The sequence below is a fragment of the Hemicordylus capensis genome, chromosome 2 (assembly GCF_027244095.1).
Source record: "Hemicordylus capensis ecotype Gifberg chromosome 2, rHemCap1.1.pri, whole genome shotgun sequence".
NCBI classification, from domain to species: domain Eukaryota; kingdom Metazoa; phylum Chordata; class Lepidosauria; order Squamata; family Cordylidae; genus Hemicordylus; species Hemicordylus capensis.
Window position 1 is genome coordinate 215,085,987 of NC_069658.1, and position 23,520 is coordinate 215,109,506.

Below are 23,520 nucleotides of genomic sequence, written 5' to 3' on the forward strand. Positions count from 1 at the left end.
GCGAGTGAGAGATAAGAGCCCTTCTTTCCTCTTAATGGGCTTCAGTTACAGGAGAGTAAATTTCTGTTGAAAAGCTAAGGGAAATCTTTTCACAATAAGAGCAGTTTAATAATGGAACCAGTGACCTCATGGGACTTGCTGGTGGTCTCCGAACAAACTTCTTGCTTGTCCTCTGCCATTTCAAGAAGTACAAAGCGTGCTGTGGGATGGAGCAGAAAAAGGTGGTGGGGAGCCTGGTAGGAGGTGCCTTGGATCACCAGTTAGAGTGGGTGTGGGTGTGGCTTCCCAGCAAAATGACCAGAGCCTCAGTTTGTTCTCGTGAGAGCTTTGTGATGAACTATAATGCTGGGAAGGTTAAATAGCCTTGGTGAGCTGGTCACACAAAGATATGCTGGGTATCCTGGAAGCAGCCCTGGATCACCATAGCCAACCCTACATGTGTGGCTGGGTACAGAAATTCCTTCTGGCACCGTTCAGCGCATAATACGTCCACTTTTATGAGAACAGGACTCTTGAACCTAGTTTTCAGAACCAACCATTCTGCTTTGATTGGAGAGGAGAGCTGGTCTTGTGGCAGCAAGGATGACTTGTCCCCTTAGCTAAGCATGGTCTGCCCTGGTTGCATATGAATGGGAGACTTGATGTGTGAGCACTGTAAGGTATTCCCCTTACAGGGTGGAGCCACTCTGGGAAGACCATCTGGGTTCCGGGTTCCAGGTTCCCTCCCTGGTATCTCTAAGATAGGGCTGAGAGAGATTCCTGCCTGCAACCTTGGAGAAGCTGCTGCCAGCCTGTGTAGACAATACTGAGCTAGATGGACCTATGGTCTGACTCAATATATGGCAGCTTCCTATGTTCCTATGAGCTGTTTCCTGCCTGCTTGATGGTGTGTTCATGTTTTCTTCATTCCCTGCTTTCAGATCACCCAAGAAGCTGGAGAATTCATGATAACCTTTCCTTATGGCTACCATGCGGGATTCAACCATGGCTTCAATTGTGCTGAGTCCACCAACTTTGCCACATTGCGGTGGATCGACTATGGCAAGATGGCCACCCAAGTAAGTCCTGGTGTCTTAAATTTCTGCAGGGAGGATAGGAGTGCACATCCTCAAGGTTGGCTCCCAGTTTCCAAATCATGGCCTCTACCAGACCTAGGACATAATCCCCCACTTTCTTCATAGACAGTGCCCTGCCTCTGACATCCACACTTATGCTGCACTGGGGCTATGAGGGAATAGCGATTTTCACTGATCACTGCTTCCCACTGTGCCTCCCCAAAATATGTCCTTGAGGGTTGTGTGACCATCAGGGATATATTTTGGGGAGACATAGCAAGCTTCAGAGGAAAGAGAAGATCAGTGGAAATTGCCCCCACCCCATCGTGCCAGCGCAGCATTAGAATGACATCCAGGCTATGTGTTTTCATGATTGATGTAGCCAACACAAACAAGCAGGTGGAAGAAAAATCTCTTCCTGTCTCTGTAGTCATCTTGAATTGCAGCTGATTTTGATGTCTGCCACAGCACACACATGAAACTGCTTGGTATTTTCCAAAGGGGCAAGGTCCAGCATCATATTCCACTTTTCTAGGGACACAATTGCAGTGATTTCTATAAGCCCAGCACCCTTTGTCTTTCTCCAAGCATCTCCCCCTGCTGCCTGTTGCTTGGCAGCCTTCAGAGCAGGAGCTCCCTCTGTTGTCTTGCTCCCAGCAAGCCTTTCTAGAGAGCTGTCCACAGCCGTCTTCCTTGCTGCAGAGTGAATTGGTGCTGACGGCAAATTGCCACAAGCGACTTCTTGTGGAGCCTTAGGAGGAGGACCTACACCTCTCTTCGCAGTCTGACTATTTTGCAAAAGCTGATGAGAGAGCTCACAGGACATCACAAGCTCAGATGACTTTTAGCCCCCTTTCTTCTTGGTCTGTGTTCAATTGATACAGTCTGTCCCGCTGTGCTTTGGTGTCTCCCTACCCCACGAAGATGCCATTCTTCCTCCTTCTCGTTGCCTCCATAACTGCCTGAGCAAGTGCAGAGAGGTGGAATATCATTGAAACACATCCCTCACATGGTATGTCTATCCCTGCTGGTGAACGGAATGTGGGCTGCCCGTCTCATTTGTTTCCCCCCAGTAATTCTCAGCTCCGGGTCTTAGGGGGCCTATTACAAGCTGACAGATTTTTGACATCTGAACTCTCCATGCTGGTTCTAAAATAAATTCCCCTCCACTCCGCAGAAGTAAATCTTGACAATTTTCCTTCCCATCGACATAACTTGGCGGAGATGAGCGGCTCGCTTGATGGCAATTCCACTGGGCATCAAGATGTAGCTTGGGGCACACGGGGAATTAATCAGGTGGCCCCATTTCGGCTTCTTGCATTGGATGATTGGCTCCTCCAGCTTCCTGCTTTCTCCTCCTCCTATTTTTCAGGCGTGCCAGGCTGATACATCTGAGGATCGCGCTGTGTGTGTGTGTGTGTGTGCGCGTGCGCACGCTTGGTGCAAACATTATCTATGTTTCATTAGAGCAAGATGAATAGTTGTAAAGTTAAACCTGATGTTGTATACTGGGAGTCTTTGTCGTATTGCCCAAGGATTCTTTCTACTTCCAGTTCTGTGCTTGTCCACAAAACAGATTCATGCTCCCCTGTGGAAGCTGTCAATGCTCTCGCCTTTGAGAACCCTGGCATGGAGGGCTTATTGTGCAGGTGCACATAATTCCTGATCCTCATTTGTTTTTCATGCTTGCTGTTTGTTTCACTTTGCTTGTGTGCACAAGCACTTCTCACATGCTTCTGACAATAACCTATTCATGAGGCAACTCCTTGTTAAAAGTGGCAACATTCTGAGCTGTGCAGAAGTTTTCAGGCAAAATTTCTGTCGGAAGAAAGTTGCTGTGGATTTTGAATGCTTCCCACTCTTCCATAGTAATGGCTGTTGCCAAGATGATGGTAGTTTCTCCTCCCTTGCATTAAAGTTTCAGAAAGTGAGAATTGGAAGCTGCGAAGGAGATAGACTCAAGTGTTGACAGGCAGAATCTAGAGATGATTGGCGCTGAATGGGCATTGAATGCTGAACTGCCAACATTCAGTTCTACCTGAAACTCTTGCACATACATCCTTTTGATTCCCTGTCAATTTTTTACACCAGTTACAGTACCAGCCAAAGTTGTAGACTTGTCAGCAACACCAGTGGTCTTTAAGAGGGATTGATTGGTGTAAAGCCCAGTTTCCCTCACCACCCCTCACCAGATGGTGTGTTCACAATATTGGTTCAGAAGTGCAAGTCAGTAACTCCCAAATTGTGTGCCATGAGAAAACACCTTGTTTACTGTGGGGAAGGAAAATCAAATGGTTAAATGTTTCTGTAGACCCAGATACCAACATACAGAGGAGGCTGCTCACTGTCATCTCTGCATGATGTGCTGCTCTAGTCTGTCCTCTTTCCAGTTGGCTCTCACTTTGGGCAGGTACTTCGGCTGTGTGCCTGCATCAGGTGTGATTGGATAAGTTGGTCATTCCTGAGGGAACAATGAAGCAGAACAGCCTGTCCTCCAAGGATGTTCAATCTTGTGCCTTTCTGTGAGTCACTGCTCTGGTCTGACCTCTTTCCAGTCAGGAAGTACACCTAGAACACCAACTCATGCAGAAACAGAGTGGCCTTGTCTGTGAACATTTACCGTATTTTTCGGACCATAAGACGCACCTGACCATAAGACGCACCCCCGGATTAGGGGCCGAATCGGCCCAGGATACTGCCGCCGACCGACCGCCCGGATTAGGGGCCGAATCGGCCCAAGCTACTGCCGACGACGACCGCCCTCCCTCCCTCCCAGCTGCCCGAGTCCTCACCACCTTCAGGGACCCGCAGTTGGAGAAGGAGAGAAGAGCTCGCAAACAGCTCCTCTCTCTGCAAAGCCTTGGCCCAAACTGGCGCTTTGGGCACAAAGGATGCCCTTTGCGCCCAAAGCGCCAGTTCGGGCCAAGGCTTTGCAGAGAGAGGAGCTCTGTTTGCGAGCTCTTCTCTCCTTCTCCAATTGCGGGTCCCTGAAGGTGGTGAGGACTCGGGCAGCTGGGAGGGCGGGCGGCTGCGGCGGCAGTAGCTTGGGCCTATTCGGCCCCTAATCCAGGTGGGCGGGCGACAGCATTCGGACCATAAGATGCACCCTCATTTCCCCCCACTTTTTGGGGGGGGAAAGTGCGTATTATGGTCCAAAAATTACGGTAATTCTTACTCCTACACAATTGAAAAGTGCATGTTTTCAGCTGTAGGTGGTAAAGTACGGTTTGGATTTGGGAGGCTGTTTGTCTCGGCTGTTGAATCTTTTGGTAAATGCAGGTGAAACTGAAGTGTATAGGAATGGAATCTTTATTTTGGCCATTGACCAAACAGAAATACAACAGAATAGATAAGTAGTAACCTCCAGCAATCATGATTCTGCCAGTACTTTCTTAGAAAACACAATTTACAATATAACAACATATAGTAGAGTCGACACTCATGGTTTTACCGATTCTTTCCTTTTGCAGTATAGCAAAATTTTGCCACCTTGGTGGAAACATTAATATCACTGTCAGACAAAAGGAGAGGCACATAAAAGGTCACTGGTCTACCTGGGAATCTAGACAAAATAGGTGACAAAAGTGCTGGCCTCATGTCTCTATAAAATAAACAGTGAAGCAACATATGATCAATTGTCTCAACCGCTCCTGTCCGACAACGGGCATAACCATTGGGCATACTGGAATATTCAAAAGGAATATTGAGATAGCGACCCTCTAGGAGAGCTGAGGTCAGGGCATTCAAGCGTGCCAAGACAAATGCTTTTCTCGATTTGGCAAGAACAAGCTCATATAAATATTAACTGGTCTGTGTGGGTGAGTTGCATTACTTACGAAAGGTAAATGTCTGACTTGGGCCCTGTCTTCCTGAGTCACCATGTCCCAAATCCGCTGCCTAAATATCTCCTTGGCTTTTAGAGGAGACCAACATGGGGATATGTAGCCCATAATTTTCTAATTTCCTCTCAACTCCCTCTTCCCATGCAGATGCAAAGTTGTCCTTCAGGACCAGAGGTGTGAGGCCTGCTTGACTGAGATTTAATTTCAAATAATAAGATATCTTTGCAACCCAAACATGTGCTTAAATTGGTACTAACCCCTGTTCCAACCTTAACGCTGCATTGGGCATCCCTCTTGGCACCTCTAGGATTGTTTTAATAAATCTGGTTTGTACCAACACTAGGGGGTGGAAATCCTTACAATAGCTCAGCTAGGCTCCATATAGTAGTTGGGATAAAGTTTTCCATTTTGAAGACTTGAATTGCAGCAGGGACGTAACCACCTCCCTTCCTGAAAAAGAATCTAATGCACGCCATTGCATTCTTTTGTGCCTTTTGTGTAACGTGGAGTAGATGTGCTCTCCAGTAACCATTAAATTGGAAAACCACGCCCAACTGCTTATAGAGCTCGACTTGTTCTATATATCGGCCATCAGTTTGCCATTTACGTTGCACAAATTTCTTCTGAAACACCATACTTTGGGTCCTCAGATAGTTAATTTCTAGTTCTTCCTCTTGGCGGTATGAAGCAAATTTCCGAAGGGCTCTGCATACGCCTGTCTCTGTAAAGGAGAGAATTGCTGTGTCATCTGCATACAGCAGCGCTGGAATTGGGTTGCTGGCCTAATTTCAAGTGTGTAGGAGAGACTATAATTCCAAGTCTCGCTTCTGCTATGATGTTGAGACCTTAGAGGGGGAAACAAGTCCCAAATGATATCTACAGACCTTCTTCAACATGACTACCAAAAACAAACAGCCAAACCCCTTTTATTGAAGAATGTAGTGCACACAACTGCTTTGTAACTACGCACACCAGGTTTCCAGCCAGGCGGCTTTCAGCTCATCATTGAAGACCCGAGAAAATGGTGGTTTGTCATGGAAATTCTGACAAGAGCCTTAACTACGGCAGTGCCAGCGGGTGACTGCTCTGATATTAAAAGCAATTTTGGGCTCAGCCGTGTGTTCACAAACGAGTGACATTTGGGAAGTGGCGGCTTTAGATTGAGGCACCGTACGGACGTTGTCGGGCGTTGTAGCGTGAAATTACTGAACAAGCAGTGGTAGGGAGAGTTTCTGAGCCACTCTTGGCAAAGAGGAGTTGGAGAGTGGATCTTTTCCCCCACTTCCTTTTCACTGCAAGTGGCTACACTTCTTTGTTGACAGTCTTCTCTCTTTCATACTGATCATCGCCTCACATTTCATATTTGCGAACTGGTGCGTTGGGAACTGTAGTTTAGTTTTCCAAGTTCTCTGCTTTAACTTATCTGCCAAGAATGACACCCACTCCTTGGCAGTTGAACTTTTCATTGCTGCAGAGGATTCTGGGGCATGTTCTACAACACATGCTCTGTTCCTACAGCATTCTAGCCATGTCCCTTTTGGCTCCATTGTTGCCAAACTTCAGCAGAGAGTACTCCCTATAACAGGCCCAACGCTCCCCTGCAGCTGCCTGTTGTCAGGGAAGATCAGCTAATGGTGGGCAAGCCATCTCCTTCAGTGAAGTCTGTCTGAGGTCTTCCTAAGGTCCCTGAAGATCCTCTGATAAGCTTCCAAGGTATCCCAGGGTTCCCTCCAAACAAGGTCTAGAAATAAGGGTAGAGAGATTAGCTGGCAGTGAATTTATTTCTAATGCACTTCTGTATAGCCTTATATTCAGCTTAGCGATCATCCTGTCTGATAGGAGCATAGGAAGCTGCCTTATACTGAGTCAGATCCTTGGTCCGTCTCCCTTGGTTTGTGTAGCTCAGTATTGTCTGCACTGACTGGCAGCAGCTTTCCAGGGTTTCAGATGGAACCCCCCCCCCCCGCCAACCTGGAGAGGCCTGTATGCAAAGCAGATGCCTTGCCACTGAGTCATGGCCCCATCCCCAAGCCTGGGTTGGGGAAAATAATGTTAAAGGCAAAAGGAATCAGTTGCAGCATATTTTCTCCTTCCAGACAGTGAGCAAAATAATGTGTTCAGTAGCCTTTTTGTTCCACAGCCAAGTCGCACTGCTGCACTGCCTCTCAGAGCCAAGATTCAAAGGCACCAAATGTGAGTGATGGTCTGCATTGGCACTGTGTTGGACTGGATTGCAAAGACAGCAGCGGTCCTACAGCTGGATATTGGGAAAGCTCTAGGGAGGGGCACGGAACCACAGATGGCTGGTGTGGGGTGGGGGGAGGGGTTTGGGTTACTTTTAAGGAGCAGGGAGGGTGCGCGCGCTCTCTCTCTATCATTCATACACACACACGCACATACAGCCGCTGCATTTCCCTGCTGTGGAAGTGCTCGACACACATGTGCTGGGCACTTCCGTTCTGACACTGACCAGGGCGGCAAGTTGCTACCCTAAACCAACGATTTTGCAGACAGTGCCCCCGGGGGGAACCCGGGGGTGGGGGGGAGAAAGAGCACCCTCCCTGCTCCTTAAAGGTAACCACCCACCCTCCCCCGAACCGGTCAAACAACCGGACTTTTGAACCAGTTCGGCAGTCCACAAAAGGACAGCCAAACTGGTTCTCGTGCACATCCCTAGAAAGCCGTGTCATCAAATGTCCTGCAGTATCTTCAGGTATTTCATGCAGGAGCATATTTTGAGACTTTGCCAAGAAGACTGTTCCTGCTTCTTACTTGTCTCGGAATTCTCCAAAGGAAAGGATAGACGTTTGGAAAGGCACACACAGAACCAAGGAACGTGACTAACGTGTAAAAAGAGTTGATCTTCTTTCACTTTGTGCAAAAGGAGGTCAGGCCTTTGCTTAGTGGCAGAGCATCTGCTTTGCATGCAGAAGGTCCCAGGTTCAGTCTCTGGCAGCATCTCCAGGTAGGGCTGAGAAAGACTTCTGCCTGAAATCTTGGAGAACTGCTGCCGGTCAGAGTAGGCAGTACTGAGCTAAACAGACCAATAGTCTGACTCAGTATGACAGCTTCCTATGTTCCTAAATCTTATGTTTTCTGTTGCTCCAAATGAAAACTCAGGATAGAGATAACTGTGGCGCTTTTAAAATCAAATATGCAAAATTAGCCAACCTTTTTGTTTATAATTTATGTGACATATGCAGCACTGGGCTGCAAATATGTTTACTCAGGAGCAGGCTGCACTGATTTCAGTGGGGCTTCTTCTCAAGTAAGTGTGCGTGGCATTGCAGCCTTCTGTGTGTGGTGACGAAATTGCTTCGAACTCTTCAGAAGTATATATAAAATAACTTAATATCCAATTTCATTGCAAGTCCTTTGTTGCAGGGATGTTTCTTTTCTTTCTCCCCCTCTAAAGATAAGCTTCTTCTTTTCTCCATGACAATGAAGTCGATACAGTGTTTCTAAATCCAGATAATAAAGCCATCCTTTTATTTATCGGAATGTTGACAGCTCCTATTTTTGACTGTTTGTTTTTCCCTTTCCTGTTGCCTCAGTTGACAAAAAAGAAGGTATCCTTGCCTACCTTTGGGTCCAACAGCTTGCAGCTCTGCCTTTTACCCCTAGATATATTTGTAGCTATTGTTTTCATCAAGCAAAGGCATCTATTTTCATAAATTTGACAGGCAGCACAGTTGTATGTGTTCTGTATAATATAATTTTCTTAACTTATTGAAGTTTTTAGGTTAAAGATAAGTAAGTGACCTATCAGAATCTCAGTTTTCTTGGGATGGAGGCAGATGCAGAAAAAAATAGAATATTTTCTCCCTGCCTCTTGTGGTTTCAGCTTTTCCAGAACTTCTACATTTCAAGCCCTGCCAGTATATAGGACTACTTTTGCTGGTGTGTGTGCTTGTTACCAACAATTGAGTGATTGCACTGAAGGCTTAAGCAGGTGGCACTAATCACCCACAGGGCCAATGGTGCTGCTAACAGTGGCAGGACCCGGTTACCTGCGCTGCACAAATGCATGCAAGGGAAGTTGAATTGTTAGAAGCCATTTCTGCCATAATTGTTGAACAGGTGTCAGGATGAGCAGGAAACGGGCTCTTCTTTGCTGCTGCAATCCAAGGATGTCCCAGTGTGAGTTATGCTTTGCCACATGGCTCGAAGGCAGGGCTATGCAAATTATGTTGAAGCCTTTAAGAGCCAGGGGAGGCTGGCCCCACCCAGTTCTTTTCGTCCTGTGTTTGGCTCCAGGCAGTGTCCTCTCTGTTTTTCTCTGATTGCTTCGTTGTTTCTTCACGCATTTCAATTTATTCTTCTTGACTGTCTGCTTTGTTTCTTTGTTCAAAGATCTTCTAAAACTCTATCTTATAAAAAAAGAAACAAAAGGGGAAAAGAAATAAAGGGGAGAGGTTAGCTTTAGTTTTACTTTCAGTTTGGCTCCCCCCCCCCACTGCTTTTTCTTGTCTTCTTTCATTCCCTTTGCTGCATGGATCAAGCTAAACAAAAAGTTCACATTAGGGTCCCAAAGGGAAAGCATATGCTAGGCCTCCCGAAAGCCACTTAGGAGGCTGGTAACCCACCCAGGTGGCCACGTTACCACAACTGCCTAGAGAGCCCGCGGAGCTCCAGAGAGCAGAAACCCCCCGACCTCCTGCCATCTGGCTGTGAGTTTGGGTGAATGCCTGCAAAAATTGGGGATTCTCCGCTGTGGGGAGTGAACCAGGCAGCCGCCTCACTTCCACTCCCTGCCATTGGGGCAGTCTGAGTCGCATCAGCAGAAGCGGCCGCTGCCATCTCCACCTACTCTCCTGAGCCGCATGGAGCACATGGCTGCTGGGAATGACCCAGCTCCCTTGCCGGCTGCCATTGCCTCCACCAGCGGCATGTCGGGCACAGCAAAGGACAAGTGCTGGGCTGCCAGTGAATGGGCTGCAGCTGCACTGGAGGGTGCAGGATCTGGCCAGGGCCCGGCTGCAAAGGCCTCCTTGGGAGCAAGGACAGTGGTCACCAGGAGTGCTGCGATGGGAACAGGCAGTCAACCAGTGATCTCGGCCCATGCTGGGCCTTCTTCTCTTCCTCTGCTTCCCTCCCTGCCCTAGCAAGCCCCAGGGGTTTGCCAACCTACGCCATTCAGCAGACTTTAAACCAGATGCTCACAAACATGCCACCCACTTGGAGTATTTGGGTTGTATATTGGTGCACTTATGACCAATTAAAGTCAAAAATAAGAAGTGGTCTAAAAGGGGACCATCTTCTTCCTCAAGCGCTTCCTTCATTCTCTGCCTCAGGGAGCCCTGCCCCTAAAAAAAGGCACATAAAGCACAGAACACATTTTTAAAAATCTAAAAAGGGGAAGTCTAGATCTAAGCAAAAGGGAAAAGAATGTACACTCTCTGAACTCTCCTGACTTACCTGACCCTAGAAGATCCATCCTCAGGGTACCAGAGGGCCGCCTTCAGTGGGACCCCTCTAGCTAAGTCTCTATCTATCCTGGGACGTATTATCCTCTTGGATGAGGAGATCATCACAAAGGACGATTCCCCAGAGGGCCCAGGGGACCCCTCTGGTGTGTCAAACCCTACACACCCAGACAGAGAGAAGGGGAGTGGCCTGATGGGCAAGAACCAGAAAGTTCAGAGGCTTCACATAGACCTTTCTGCTATTTGGACTTTGCCCCGTGGATGAATAAATCTATACATACTTTGGGGCTCGATCCAGCCACATCTCTGGAATCACAGCCGCCAAGTGAAAGTGTGGTAAATGTGAAATACTGGGGTGTTTCCGAACCCACGGGCCCTTCCAATTCCAAAGCTTTTTCATGAAGTCAGCAAAGGTGGAATGAAAACTTCCCGCTTCCAATAGAACTTAGCAATAGCTAACAAATTTTATTCCTTCAGAAGAGGGGGGAGATTTTTTTTTTTACTCTCCTCCCCCTACCAGGTGCTCTGGGAGTGGCGATGATTCAAGATCAGCCCTCCACCAGGACAGAGAACCCACCCTAAAAGCCTCCTCCCCACAATAAATGCCTAGAAGGGGCCATGAGGTGCACTCGTGATTCGGCTGCTGCCTCTATGGTAGCCAGGGCATCCCTCATCTGGCTGGATGACTTAATACAAGAATCAAACTCTGGTACTGCTCTCACAAGGCAAACACTCATAAAATTACATAAGACACAGGTCTTTTCCTTGGCTTCCACTCTGGATTCCATTCGCCTTGCATCATGGGCAGCTTCAGTAGTGGGCTGCTGAAATTTATGGTTAAAATATTGGCAGAAATTGTTTGGGGATGAGGCCTTAAAAGAAATCCTCATAGTCAAAAGAGAAAAAGAAAGCTATGCCCTCCACGACATGTAAACTGGAGTGCACACAGGGGAGGAGAGTGTTTTCCGTGCTTTTTTCGCTCCTGCATCCCTCCTTGGTGGAGTGATCAAAGTTTTAGGTCACAGTGCTCCTTCTGGAACAGATCCAGGCCTTCCAGACAGGGCTTCGGCAACAGGGTGGCCTTCAGTGCCCAAATAAGCAGTCAAAGCAGCTATTCTGACTTGCGTGTGTGGCGGGGGTGGTTGGTTGGTGCTCTTGGGTAGTTGCCTCTCCGCACTCTGGCATGCCTGGGAGTGCATCGCCTCAGTCTTCTGGGTACACACCTCCATTGAGGTGGGTTACACCGTAAAAGAGGGATACAAATCCCCCTCACTGCTTCCTACCCACGCCAAACCTCCCACCTATCCTTAAAACACGAGGGTCTCATGGGGGCAATTTAGCATCTTTTGCCAATAGGGGCCATAGAGCAGGTCTCAACAGTTCAATGGGGTACAGGCATTTACTCCATCATTTTCACAGTTCTTGAAAAAGGACGGCTCCCTACGGGCAGTGCTGGATTTAAAATTCTCAACTATGACATACAAAAGGTGGAAATTTCATTTGGCGTCCCTAAGGTCAATCGTGGGGACCCTCCAACATCTCTACTGTCTAACTGCAATAGATCTAAAGAGCCTTCCTTGCCATCTCAATACATCAGAACAGACACCACCTACTGCACTTCCTTTATGCAGGTGCGCATTTCCAATTCAAGGCATCCCTTTCGGCCTCTCCTCTGCACCTCACATATTTACAATAATCTGGTCACCAGTGCTAGAACATCTCCGCCTCCTGGGCATAGGGATATTTGCGTTATCTGCACAATTTGTTGATAAAATCTCCTTCACTTCAGACAGCCCACAGGGGACTTTTCAGGTGCTCCAGGACCACAGCTTCTTGTACAAAGAGAGAAAAGGCAGCTCACCGCAACTGCAACATCTGGGTGTTCTGATAGATGTGCAACGGGACAAACTATTCATACCCCCAGAGCACAAGCTCACTCTGGGGAAAAAAGTGAGACAGGCCCTAGTACGGAGATCTTGTCTGCTGCTCTCCCTCCCAGAATCCTGGGGCTGATGGTGGCAGCCATGGAGTCGGTGCCATGGACATTCGTGAGGCACTTACAGTGGTTTCTTCTACCATCCCATCTGGAGTAAATTCCAGCAGACGGGGTCACCCTGACACATCTGGTACTTCAGTCCTTGCGCTGGGGGAAAACTATTCCATACCTCTCTGTAGGAAAGGAGCTCTTGGATCTGTCCCGGATCTTCATTGCCACAGACTTCAGCAAGTACGGGTGGGGCGCCCACCCCCTCCGCAAGTTGGCTCAAGGAAAGTGATCAAAGACAAAAAACACCACCACCACAGTATCACCTGGCTGAAGTTCTGAGTGATCCTGATGGCACTCCTGGCGTACCAATCCATCATTCACAATCAACACATGTTGATATGCACAGACAACACCATGGCAAAGGCGCACATGAATTGCCGGTGGGGAGTGGGACCAGGTCGGGATCCCTGCAGATAAAAGTGGTCCTTTTGTTTTGGAAGGCCAAGCAGCTTGTTACATTCATGACAGCCCGTCATGTACAGGGAAGACTGGAATGCAGTGGCATACTGGCTCAGTCAGAAGGAACTTCTCCCAGGGGAATGGGAGATGAACCTGAAAACCATCCACCTTATCACGATAAACTTCAGCTGGCCGTCTGTGGACTTCTTTGCGACTCCAGCCAATGCGAAGGTACAGCGTCTTTTCTTCTGGTTCCCCTGCCCTCTGGCAGAAGCAGTGGATGCACTCTCAGCTCACTGGCCGGGGGGGGGGGTCTCCTGTACACCTTCCTGCTGACCTCGCCTGGGTCCTTCGGAGAGTAAAACTGCCCAAGGTGCAAGTCATCCTTGTGGCTCCATTCTGGCCAAGGAGACCTGGTTTGTCAGAACTCACCAACCTGGCCACAGCAGAACACCTGATGCCACTGGCCACAGAGGACCTTCTTCAGCAGGGCTCAGTCTGTCATCCAGATCTAGGCTGGTTAAAGCTAGCTGCCTGGAGACTGAACGGCGCCTCCTAAAATGTCACGGCGATTCATCCAAGGTGCTCGGCACTGTGTTAGCCTCCAGATGTCCTTCAGCAAATAGGATTTACCAACATACCTGGAGGGCCTTCCTAAGATGCTCTATCAAGCATCAAATCCCCAAGGGATTGGCTACTATGAAACACCTTCTCAAATTCCTCCAGGATGGACTGGACCAAGGTCCCTCTGCAAACACTTTAAAATGCCAGGCAACCTCCCTGATGAGACTCGTCTCAGGGTTTCCAAACACACTCTGCAACAGCATCTACATCCCCCCCCCCAGCCCCCATGGGCATTGTCTCCCTATCTGGCAGTTGCATGCTGTCCTTCAGGCTCTCCAGGGTCTCCCTTTCAAATCAGTGAAGTCCATTCCACTATGCCTTCTATCTTTAGAGCTTGCCTTCCTCGTAGCGGTCACTTCGGCCCACAGAGTTTCAGAGCTCTGCATCCTGTCGATGCATAAGAACTTCTGCATTTTTTCTGAGGTCTCTGTTGGGCTAATTCCAGCCTCCTTTTTGCCTAAAGGTGACCTCACCTTTTCACATGTCACAAGATGTGGTTTTGCCCTCGCTTTGCCAAAAGCTGGTATACCCAACGGAGTAGGCCTGGAACAGGTTGGCCATTCATAGATGTCTTGACATACCTAAAACATGCAAAACATATTTGTACCACAGAAGTACTCCCACTAAAGTGTTTCCTCATTCTACCAGGGCCGTAGCTACCTCGGCTGTTTATTCTACTAGCACTCCTGTCCAGGATAGAGCAACTACCTGGAGGGCTCCATCTAATGTTCACCAGACAATATAGACTCCTTCACCTTCACCCAAGCGGCTTTCAGGAGGCAGGTTCTCCAGGTGGTGCTTCCTATGGAATAAGCGTGGGTGCTCCTTCCCTAGTTGGGGCTGAGGGCTGTGGTATTGGCCCCACACTGAGCTGTCCTTGGATTGCAGTAGCAGAGAATGGAGCATTGGTTCACTCACCATGGTGGTTTGTTCTTGCTGCTGCATCCAAGGACGTCTCGACTCTCCCTTCAGCACTCATGCCTCCTTTTGTCTAGGGCACCTTCGGGAGTTATTTTTTCAGATTGTCCGCCAGTTGTTCCTAACAGTCAGGGGTTTGTTTTTTTGTTGTGGTTTGCTGTTCCGCTTGTTCTGTGTTTTCTGATCAATGTTTATCTTCAAGGTACTCTTCGTCTCTTGTCCTTAAAGAACTAGGTGGGGCCATGCTCCCCTGGCTCTTAAAGGTTTCAACTTAATTTGCATAGTCCTGCCTTCGAGCCAGATAGAGAAGCATAACCCACACTGAGATGTCCTTGCTGCAGCAGCAAGAAGAAGCCTTCATGGTGAGTGAACCAAATGCTCCATTCTGGGGTGGGTGGTAAGGTGCAGAGTTTGCCATCAGGCAGTGGTATGCTGTACCTGCAAGCATTCATCGGTAAGTCTCCTGAATGTTCATGAAGTCTGATTTAACTGACAATTGGCTTGTTGAGCAGTAGCACAGGCCTTGACAAATTGGACAAACTGGTCTGCTCTCCCCCCATCCTGCCTGAACTAGATGGACATGACCAAGAGGAGGAGGGAGGAGACTGCCCCACTCTTGCTTGCCCACTCTTCCTCCTCCGTCATCTGACTCAGACACTGTGCTTAAATTTCCAGGCAAGACAGCGAGTTGGCACCTGGGATTGCTGAGCCCCACATTACCGTGTGTACCCAGTGGTGTGTCTACACTCTGAACTTAAATTGGTTGGCTATCTTGGCTCTTTGCCATGGGAGTCCTAAGAATGGTAGTTCGATAGATGTTGAGAATGTTTGTTAGAGCTGCCTGTGGCCTTAGCAGCAGGGTTTGTGTTGGTACCCAAGGATAGGAAGTACAAAGGGGCGGGGAGAGATTGGCTCAGGGAAACTGACAGCTCCACTGGAGGAGGGGGAGGGGGAGGGGGAGGAGGAGGAGGAGGAAGATCATCATCAAGATGGTTGCAGCTGATTAAATTGGAGTAAGCAGGAAGTGTTCTGGGCATGAGCACAAGGTTTTTCCAGGCTTAGCCACGAATGGCTTGTCCATTGTGGCTTGTGATTATGGGAGTTGTAGTCCATCAACATTAAGGAACCCACACTGGAGTACCTCTGAACTAAGGATTATAAATAAATAGTTTGGGTGGATAATGTCAGTATAAGTAAGCTCTGAATGAGGTCTAGCTAAATAGTTTGAGCAATTTTAATATTAAGATTCTATGTGAAGTCACTTCTGTGACTGGCAAAGTTTGTTGTGCCTCAGAAGCTAGTAGTGGTATGATGGTGGGGAGGGAAGGAGTTCTGCCTTGCCTTTAGCCCAGTGAACTTCAAGGAGCAGCATTAATTGAACAAAGCCTTATCTTCATGGTGGATTACAGGGGCTGGTGTGTATGTGCATCTGAGAGAAGAGAGGAAGAGGTTTCACGCTTGCAGGTCATGAAGACTAAATAGGAGAAGTTGGCTCGGAAGCAGATGTCAACTTTCATTTGGCTACTTGATGCCTGACTTCCATGGGCCATACAAGCACCTTTCGTAGTCCAGCTAAGGGGCTAGTACATCAGATAGCTGCCTGTCCCTCTATAAGGCTGTGTGCATGCATGTGTGTGTTGCGTGTGTTCCACACCTCAGTTCAGCAGGTGGTGGGTGTTGTGTTTGTATGAAAGGAATGGAAGTCTAGAGAGGGGAGTGGCCCAGTAAAAACCATTGCCTTAGGTTGGTGGAGCCAAATGCTGTCTTTGGAGTTTGACAGAGCTCTTCAGCAGGTGGACTCAAAAGGCAACTCTGTTGGGGGGTCCATCTCTGCAACGCTTGCTGTCTGCTTGTCTGTCTGCAGAGCTAGGGTCCGACTGGTTGTAAACATTCATGTTTCCCCAAAGCGTTCAGCAGCCTGTCTGTGCTGAATGCAGACAGTAACTGAAAGTCCAGAGCCTTGCTTCATTCCTCTTCACTCCTGGGACAAAATGAGCCCTTGAGTGTCTGTAAATGCTGCTTTGGCCCCAGTGCTTGTTAACTGGTGTGTAACACACCTTTCTTCCCTTTGTCTTGTGGGTCTTTTGTCGGTTCCTCTGCACTGCTTTTTGTCAGGTGCGGCTGCCTGCCCGCCTGGCAGCTTCTGACTTTAGCTCTTAGAATTGATTTCTCGCTCGCCAACCCTTACAGAATCCAACAGCAGGAACCCTGTCACAAAATGTCTTCTTGCACAGCAAGGCTGGCTTCTGTAAGTAACAGGTAACATCTCGCTGTTTACTCTGTGCTTAATTTTATTTTTGCATTACTTGGAATCCAAGTGTGACTTGGCTGTGCACGGATTGCTCATTACAGAGCCTGTCACGCAGTGATAATGCCACAACACGGATAGTGTTGAGATGCTGCTCTCCCCCGCCCGCCCCCCCCAATCCATTTTCTTCCTTTTGGATAGGCTTTCAGAGCATGTTTTTATCTCCCACCCCCACCAAGTCTTGAATTCATTCTGTCTTCCTCTGATTTAGCTGAGGCTGTTTCGATGGCATCCCCCTGCCCCCTACACGCTTTTGCATATTTCTGGTGCCACGTTCGGCCAGCCTGCTTCCAGAATCCAGCTATGCAATATGAGGCTATGAATAAGAGCTGCATGTGCGTGTGTATCGGGAGGAGTACGAATCCCAGACAATAGTCAAGGTCCCAATGCATCTGGGAATGCCCAGTCTTTCAGAGGAATATTTGATGTCAAATGTAACTGCACAAATACTCCATGGCCTTCGATTCAAGAGGTCCGTTCTGACTGGAGTGGAACTTGTGCATCTCAGGCAGCTGTGCCCGGGTGACTGCTCTTTAAAAAAAAAAAATGCAGCTGCATGTTGACTTCAGCTATTCCCCTGAAGAAGGGCTATACAGCCTGGCATGCATTGAACCTTGACTGTTCTCTAGTCAGTGTTTTGTTGTTTTGTTTTTGCCCACCTTCCTAAAAATAGACATTTTTTCCACATTTCAGTTACATCTCCCTCCTCTTTGTGTTCCCAGAATTCAGCTGTGCACCTGCATCACCCCCCTTGGTTGGCAATAGGTAGACGGTTATTACTTCTAAGAAGGATGAGAGGATGAGCCCTTAAACCAAGGGCTCTCAACCTTGGGTCTCCAGATTTGATTGATTGGTTGATTGTTAAATTTATACCCCACCTTTCATTAAGAAAATCCCAAGGTGGCTCACAATAAAATCTAAAAACAAGAGTATAAAAAAGACACATTAAAACATTGAGCTAAAAAATATAAAAATAAATCTGATTTTAAAAAATTAAAACACAAGAATAAAAAAAACAGTACAAAATACAAGAAGCAACAGCGTAGACAAACATATAAAAGCCTGGGTAAAAAGATGTTCTTGAGTTACAACTCCCATCTTTTGGCAGTTGTGGCTGGGGACGATGGGAGTTGTAGACCAACATCTGTAGATCCAAGTTTTAAAAACCTCTGCTAGAATAATTACTACTACTTTATCTATAGGCCATCCCATAACAGTTGTTCTCTAGACAGCTTTAAGGGACTGGAGATAAGAAGGGCCTTGATCTTTTGATCCCCGGGAAGTGCCCTAGACTGGCTCCTCAACTGATAGTCACAGGTCTGTGAGTTTGCAGGCAGAGTCTGTAAGAAAAACCCTGCAGAAGGCAAGCACAATTAATTCACATTAATTCTCGCAGCCAGCTGCGTTCTTCATCGACGCACGAGCTGGGTGATCCACCGCTAAGAGTTGTCGTGGGCTTTTCGTCTCGGTCTCTCTCTGGGGGCCGCCCCAGCTCAGCTCAAGCCATCCCGGCCGGGGGCGGCGTCGGGTCTGCGCCTGCCTGCCTCTCTCTCTCTCTCTCTCTCTCTCTCTCTCTCTCTCTCTCTCTCTCTCTCTCTCAACAGGCACGGTGGGTTTGTCCGGACGGACCGGGCATTCGGGCGCGGGGCGGTGCGGCGGGCCGGGGAGCGACCCTCCTTCCCCATCCCCTCCCGCGGGTGGGAGGGGCCGCCCGAGTCCTTAAACCACCACCGCCCCACCCCGCGCGGGGTGGGGGACGATGACAGGTACCTGGCACCTGGGTGGAGGGGAACCATTTCTCGTCCCCTCCGCGGGGCGGGCGCACCGGCAGCCCTCGCCATCTGCCGGGTCCCTCCGCAGCAGAGCGGGGGGGATGCCCGGGGACCGCCCCCCACTGTCCGGGGTTTCCCTCGGTTCCGGCGCGGCCGGGAGCCTTCGGCCAGCACGCGCCGGTCGGGTTGGTCCCCGCCCTGCTCCTTCTGAAGCAGAAGGGATGTGAACAGAGTGTTGGGTAACTGCAGCTGCTCCAGACATTCCTGGGGTAAGGGAGGGGTGACTTCCCAGCAGTCCCAAGTCCTGGCACCTCTTGTTTAAATGCCGGAATGTCAGTAAAACTGGAATTTTTCAGTTTCTTTCTTTGGGTGAAAAAAGTAGCCACTGTATATTTCCACATGTACATCCCTTGATGGCTCTCGTCTCACCCTCAACACAGCCCCACCAAGCCTTTGTTGACACCATTGTGCAGATGACTTCAGTTATGACCTTGCATGGGTCAAATATCCACCTGGAGTGGGTGGAAAACCTCTCTCAGCCACCATGTGTGAATGCCGGGCACATGTCTGTGTTGCTGCATGTTCCACTGTCACACAATGACAAAGCGAAGACATGCACATGTCCCCATCCACCCTGGCATATATGGTTCACCCCCTGATGCCTATGTGAGAAAAACATCCCATTTGAACTGGCCCTTGGCTTGCCAGATGCCCCCCAGTGTGTGTGTGGGCCGTGCTGAGATTGGGTGCTGATCGCTCTCTCTTCCACACTGGAGATTTCTAGGCTAGTCTAACCAGCAGAGTGGGGCACAGAAAAGCTGCTTGGGTCTTTTGTATGTTATATGTGGGTTGTATGTTGTCCATCCTTTCCTAGGGAGAAAAGGATGGTGGGATCTGGTAGAAACTGCCCCCTTTCCTGGTGGGGATATACCGGGCTGTTTCAGTCACAGCTGACATCTCTCTCTTAAGGGTGTATTTGCTGAAATAGCAATTTTCACCTGTGTTATTCCTACCTTCCCCTGCACATCGGGCTTTCTATTTCTTTTGCAAACCTTGTCTGGAAATTGGTGGATGAGAGCAATTTCTTATACTCCCTATTACATTAATAGTAGCGGGGGCTGGGAGATGATAACATCTGTGCTACCTCAGTCTTATATTTTTCATGGCTTCATTTTTATCTCCCATTTGCTCCTAAGAGGCCTTAAAATTATCTATCTCAATACAGAATGGGGTCAATTTCCCCCTTGCATTGTCAGACTCCCATTTTTATGTTCAGGGCGCAAATAATATTCATCTCACTCACTCCCCCTCTGCCTCTCCTTGACAAGCTTTCCATCACTGATCTCTGTTCTGGCCTCTTCAGCTCTAGGATTTATGCTTAGCCTGTTTCTTAAAAGTGATCTGGCCCTAGAGGAACTGTAGGTTGCTCAGCTGAAGGGTGCCTTGAAGAGATGTGTCAACACCAATGGTTATTTCAGTCTAATGTACACAGTGCAGGGGTTCTCAAATGTGGATTCCCCAATGATGCTGGACTACACTCCATTGTGGCAGGGAATGATGGGAGTTGTAGTCTAACTACATCTGAACTTAACGCACTTGAACCCCTATAGTGTCTCCACCAGAGGCGATCTCGTGCTGACCCCAGTAGGTAGGGTCAGAAGTTGGAGGCCCCTAAGCCAAACCCATCCTGCCAAGAAGCACAGGCTGCCCCTCACCTCACCCCAGTTTTGAGCCTGGAGATCAGAGTTGTGGGTGCAAAGTTGCATCTGTGACCACAGAACCTTCTGGCAGGCCACACTTAGAGGGCCGAGATTTGTGTGTGTGTGTTTGTTTTTAATTATTTTTCCAACAAGATAACAGAAATAGGAAAAGAACATAGAAAAAGAAGAAACATACAAGTAACTTTACAGTTAACATCTCTTGGACATCTCCTAATTACATACATCAACCGGGGGCTCAGCAGCCCTTTGTTCTCCACCTTACACACACACACACCCTTGCCAAGGGGAAAAAAACCCAGAGATACACTTTAATTGGCCGTCTATTCTAGAAAGAAAAACCAAGTCTTGGATGAGGGTGTTGATCCTGTGCTAAATTGTAAAGCCCAAAATAAGTTCCCAAATAGAAATAAATGTTTCATCTGAAGTATTCCATAAGTAAGCAGTAACCTTAGCCATAGAGGCATAGGGCTGAGGGTTGAAGTGCTGGCCCTCTGGGGAGCTGCTTGCTGACGAGGGATGTAGGGTGTACATTTGAGGGGGCAGATGTCAGCCTTGGATTTGAGGATCCTTCCTCACTGTGCATGTATCTTCAGACCCTAGTTGTGCAGGTCCACCCATTTGCATGATAGATGGATGAATCCTGTGAAGATGGCAGCAAGTGTTGGTCCTGGTGTGCATTAAAGTGTGTGTCTGGTATGGGGTACGCAAGTCTGGGGCTCATCTCTCTCCCCCTGCCACCATTCCCTAAGACTGGGGTTGTGTGGAAACGCCAACTCTGAGACAGAAGGCAAAGGAGGGATGGAGGAGGAGTACAAACTGCACAGCCCCAATTCCTGGAAAGCTCGTTTTTGTGAACAGCAAAGCCTGATCCACCCCTTTCAGTGTTCTCTCTAATTTCTTTCATCTGTGTGTGGAATGAATTTTGTTCTGGGCGGCAGTATCAAGGCAGGGTGCACGCACCTGCATTCAGGGTGGGACCTTCCTGATTCAACCTGAGCGGGATCTAAAATTAACTGAGCGGACATTAAAATATCTTGTAGAAGGCAGAGGTGAAAGGTCCACTTCTACTTTAGAAGGTGGTGCTGAGGAGAATTCTGGGATAGATTAGTCATTTCATGACTTTTTTGAACAGGATCCTCCTTGGCATCTTGGAGGTAGAAACTGCACTTACTAATGAGAATTGCTCTTCCCCTGTTAACTGAGCAAAGAGGCACCTTTTTAAAGTGGTGATTCTCTTTATTTAGCGGGGGGGGAGGAGTAACTGGCTCTACTCACCCCCAGCACAGCACAGCATTCCTCCAGTGCCTGTTGCTGGTGTCTATCTTATGTTTCTTTTTTAGATTGTGAACTCTTTGGGGACAGGGAGCCTTTTTATTTATTTCTATCCATGGGAACTACTTTGGGAACTTTTGTTGAAAAGCTGTATATAAATATTCGTTGTAGTAGTATTTGCCTTGAGCTATATGATAGATGGTTTGATTTTGATCTTTCAAATTGTAGGGATTCCATATTGCAAACACAGTCTCTGCTTGGTGGGAATTTTGTTCAAGCATCCTCTTTTCCTTTTAAACACAAAGTATATATCCTAGCAAATATTCCTGGGATTTCCCCCCTGAAAAGCAGCTAAATGGTACAGAAAATACTGTACATGGAACTGGCAGGCTGGAGATTTAGTCAAGGCACAGTACTGATTCCTGCATGGGGAGGTGAAGCAACACTGGCCTGGATGGGAAGTCAAATAAGGGAGCAGGTACTTGTGGTCGTCACCTGACAACTGCTGAATTAATAAGCTGCAATACCCCCTCCTGGCCAGCTGCCTTGGTGGCAGTGTTCCCTCTAATTTTTATAATTAGTGAGTGGAAAGAATTTTGTCCTGGGCGGCAGCATCAAGGCAGTGTGTGCACATAGCTGACTGACTGACTCTCTTGTGCACGCGCTCTCTCTCTCTCTCTCTCTCTCTCTCACACACACACACACACACACACACACACACCAGTTAATGATTATTGCTCCGTAAAAAGCGCGGTGCACCAATCCCCCTTTTTGCGGGGCTGTGTGTGTCGCCATCACCTCCGGTCTCTCTCCCCCGCCCCCCCCCCCCCAAGGCCACCAGCTCCGATCTCTGTCTGAGCTGCCAGAGGGAGGGGCGGGTACCTCCTGGCCTTCTCCCTCCTGTCGTCCTCTGGCTGCAACCAGAACTGGAGGAGGAAGAGTCCCAGCCGGCAGGCAGGCAGGGGAGTGAGGAGGCAGCGGGGTGGCAGTGACCCGGCTGGGGAGAGGGGGAAAGCTTGGCAATGCTTCCTGGCTGGGGAGGTGGGGCAACGAGGCGCTGGGCAGTTGCTGGGGGCAGTGGCAGGCACAGCAGAGACTGCATGCTGAGCAGAAACTGCTGTGTGGAGGCCTGGATGTTGGTGCATGCACACGTGTACCTTAGAGAGAACAGTGCTCGGTGGTGCCCAGGCACAGCAGATAAGTAGGCCATTGATGCCCTCTTTTAACTAACTGGCCCAAAGCTGCAGGGAGTAAAGCGCTCGGGTCTGGCTGCCAGAACTCTTGATCTGAGACCTCCTGAGGGCTTACAAAAGCTGCTGTGAGCAACACAGATGTAAGAGGTTTACCCTTGAGCCATCCCTACAGGAGGAGTGCCTTTGTCCCCGTGAACACACCCTTTGATGTTTCTGTTGCAGTTGCTTGTGAGTGTCTTTCTCCACCTTCGAAACGGCCACCATTGATACTGTTCTATTTTCACCACCCATGCCTTGCCTGACATGTAAGATGCTGCAAAATCCCCAGTGCTCCAGTCAGAATAAATGAAGCAATTTAGCACTTATTTCCAAAGTGTGGAATTAGGTGGTTGAGATTGTGGAGTGGAGCACAGAGCGCTGGATAGTCTAAATTTTGCATTCAAGGCAGTTTTTAACAAGGAGAAAGAAGTATGCTAATTCTCATTCTCCCCTCCCCCCCCCGTTCTTTTTCTTTTCTTTTTAAAATAACATTAATTATTTCACTGAATAAATTTCACAGATTTGGTTCTGCTGCTCCCGGGACTGCTTGCTTCTCCCTGTTTGGTTAATCAGTTTGCTTGCTTTGGGTGATTACCCAGGCAGGTCCCAGTGGGGCGAGGGAGCGGCTCTCCTGGAATGGAAAATACTAGCTCCTGACCTAGTTGAATCCAGAAGTATCCAGGTTGCCATCATCTCCTCTCTTCTTTGCCTCGCTAACCACCTGATTTATAGGGCCAAGAGTGGCTGCAGTAAGGAGCGAACTGAAGAATAGCTCGCCTGCAGCTTATTCTCTCCGTGGCTGATTCTCTGTCCACCAGCAGGAAAGGGCTCATCTGTCAGGAGACAGTAGCTCAAAGACTGCTGAGCTTTAAGGAATGGTGTGTGTGTTGGGGCTGGTCTGCAG

At 48.5% G+C, this 23,520-nt stretch overlaps 1 protein-coding gene across 3 annotated transcripts in view; it reads left to right on the plus strand.

The window, feature by feature from the left end:
- KDM4B (lysine demethylase 4B) overlaps positions 1-23,520 on the plus strand; it is a 246,379-nt gene that overhangs the window by 126,453 nt on the left and 96,406 nt on the right. For all 3 annotated transcript variants that reach the window (XR_008315925.1, XM_053295002.1, XM_053295003.1), the window contains exon 8: positions 921-1,058. Coding sequence is in view for 2 of the 3 variants with exons in the window: in XM_053295002.1 (XP_053150977.1) it covers positions 921-1,058 (138 nt within the window). In the remaining variant the exon portion in view is untranslated. Of the gene's footprint in view, positions 1-920; positions 1,059-23,520 lie in introns of those variants that run through there.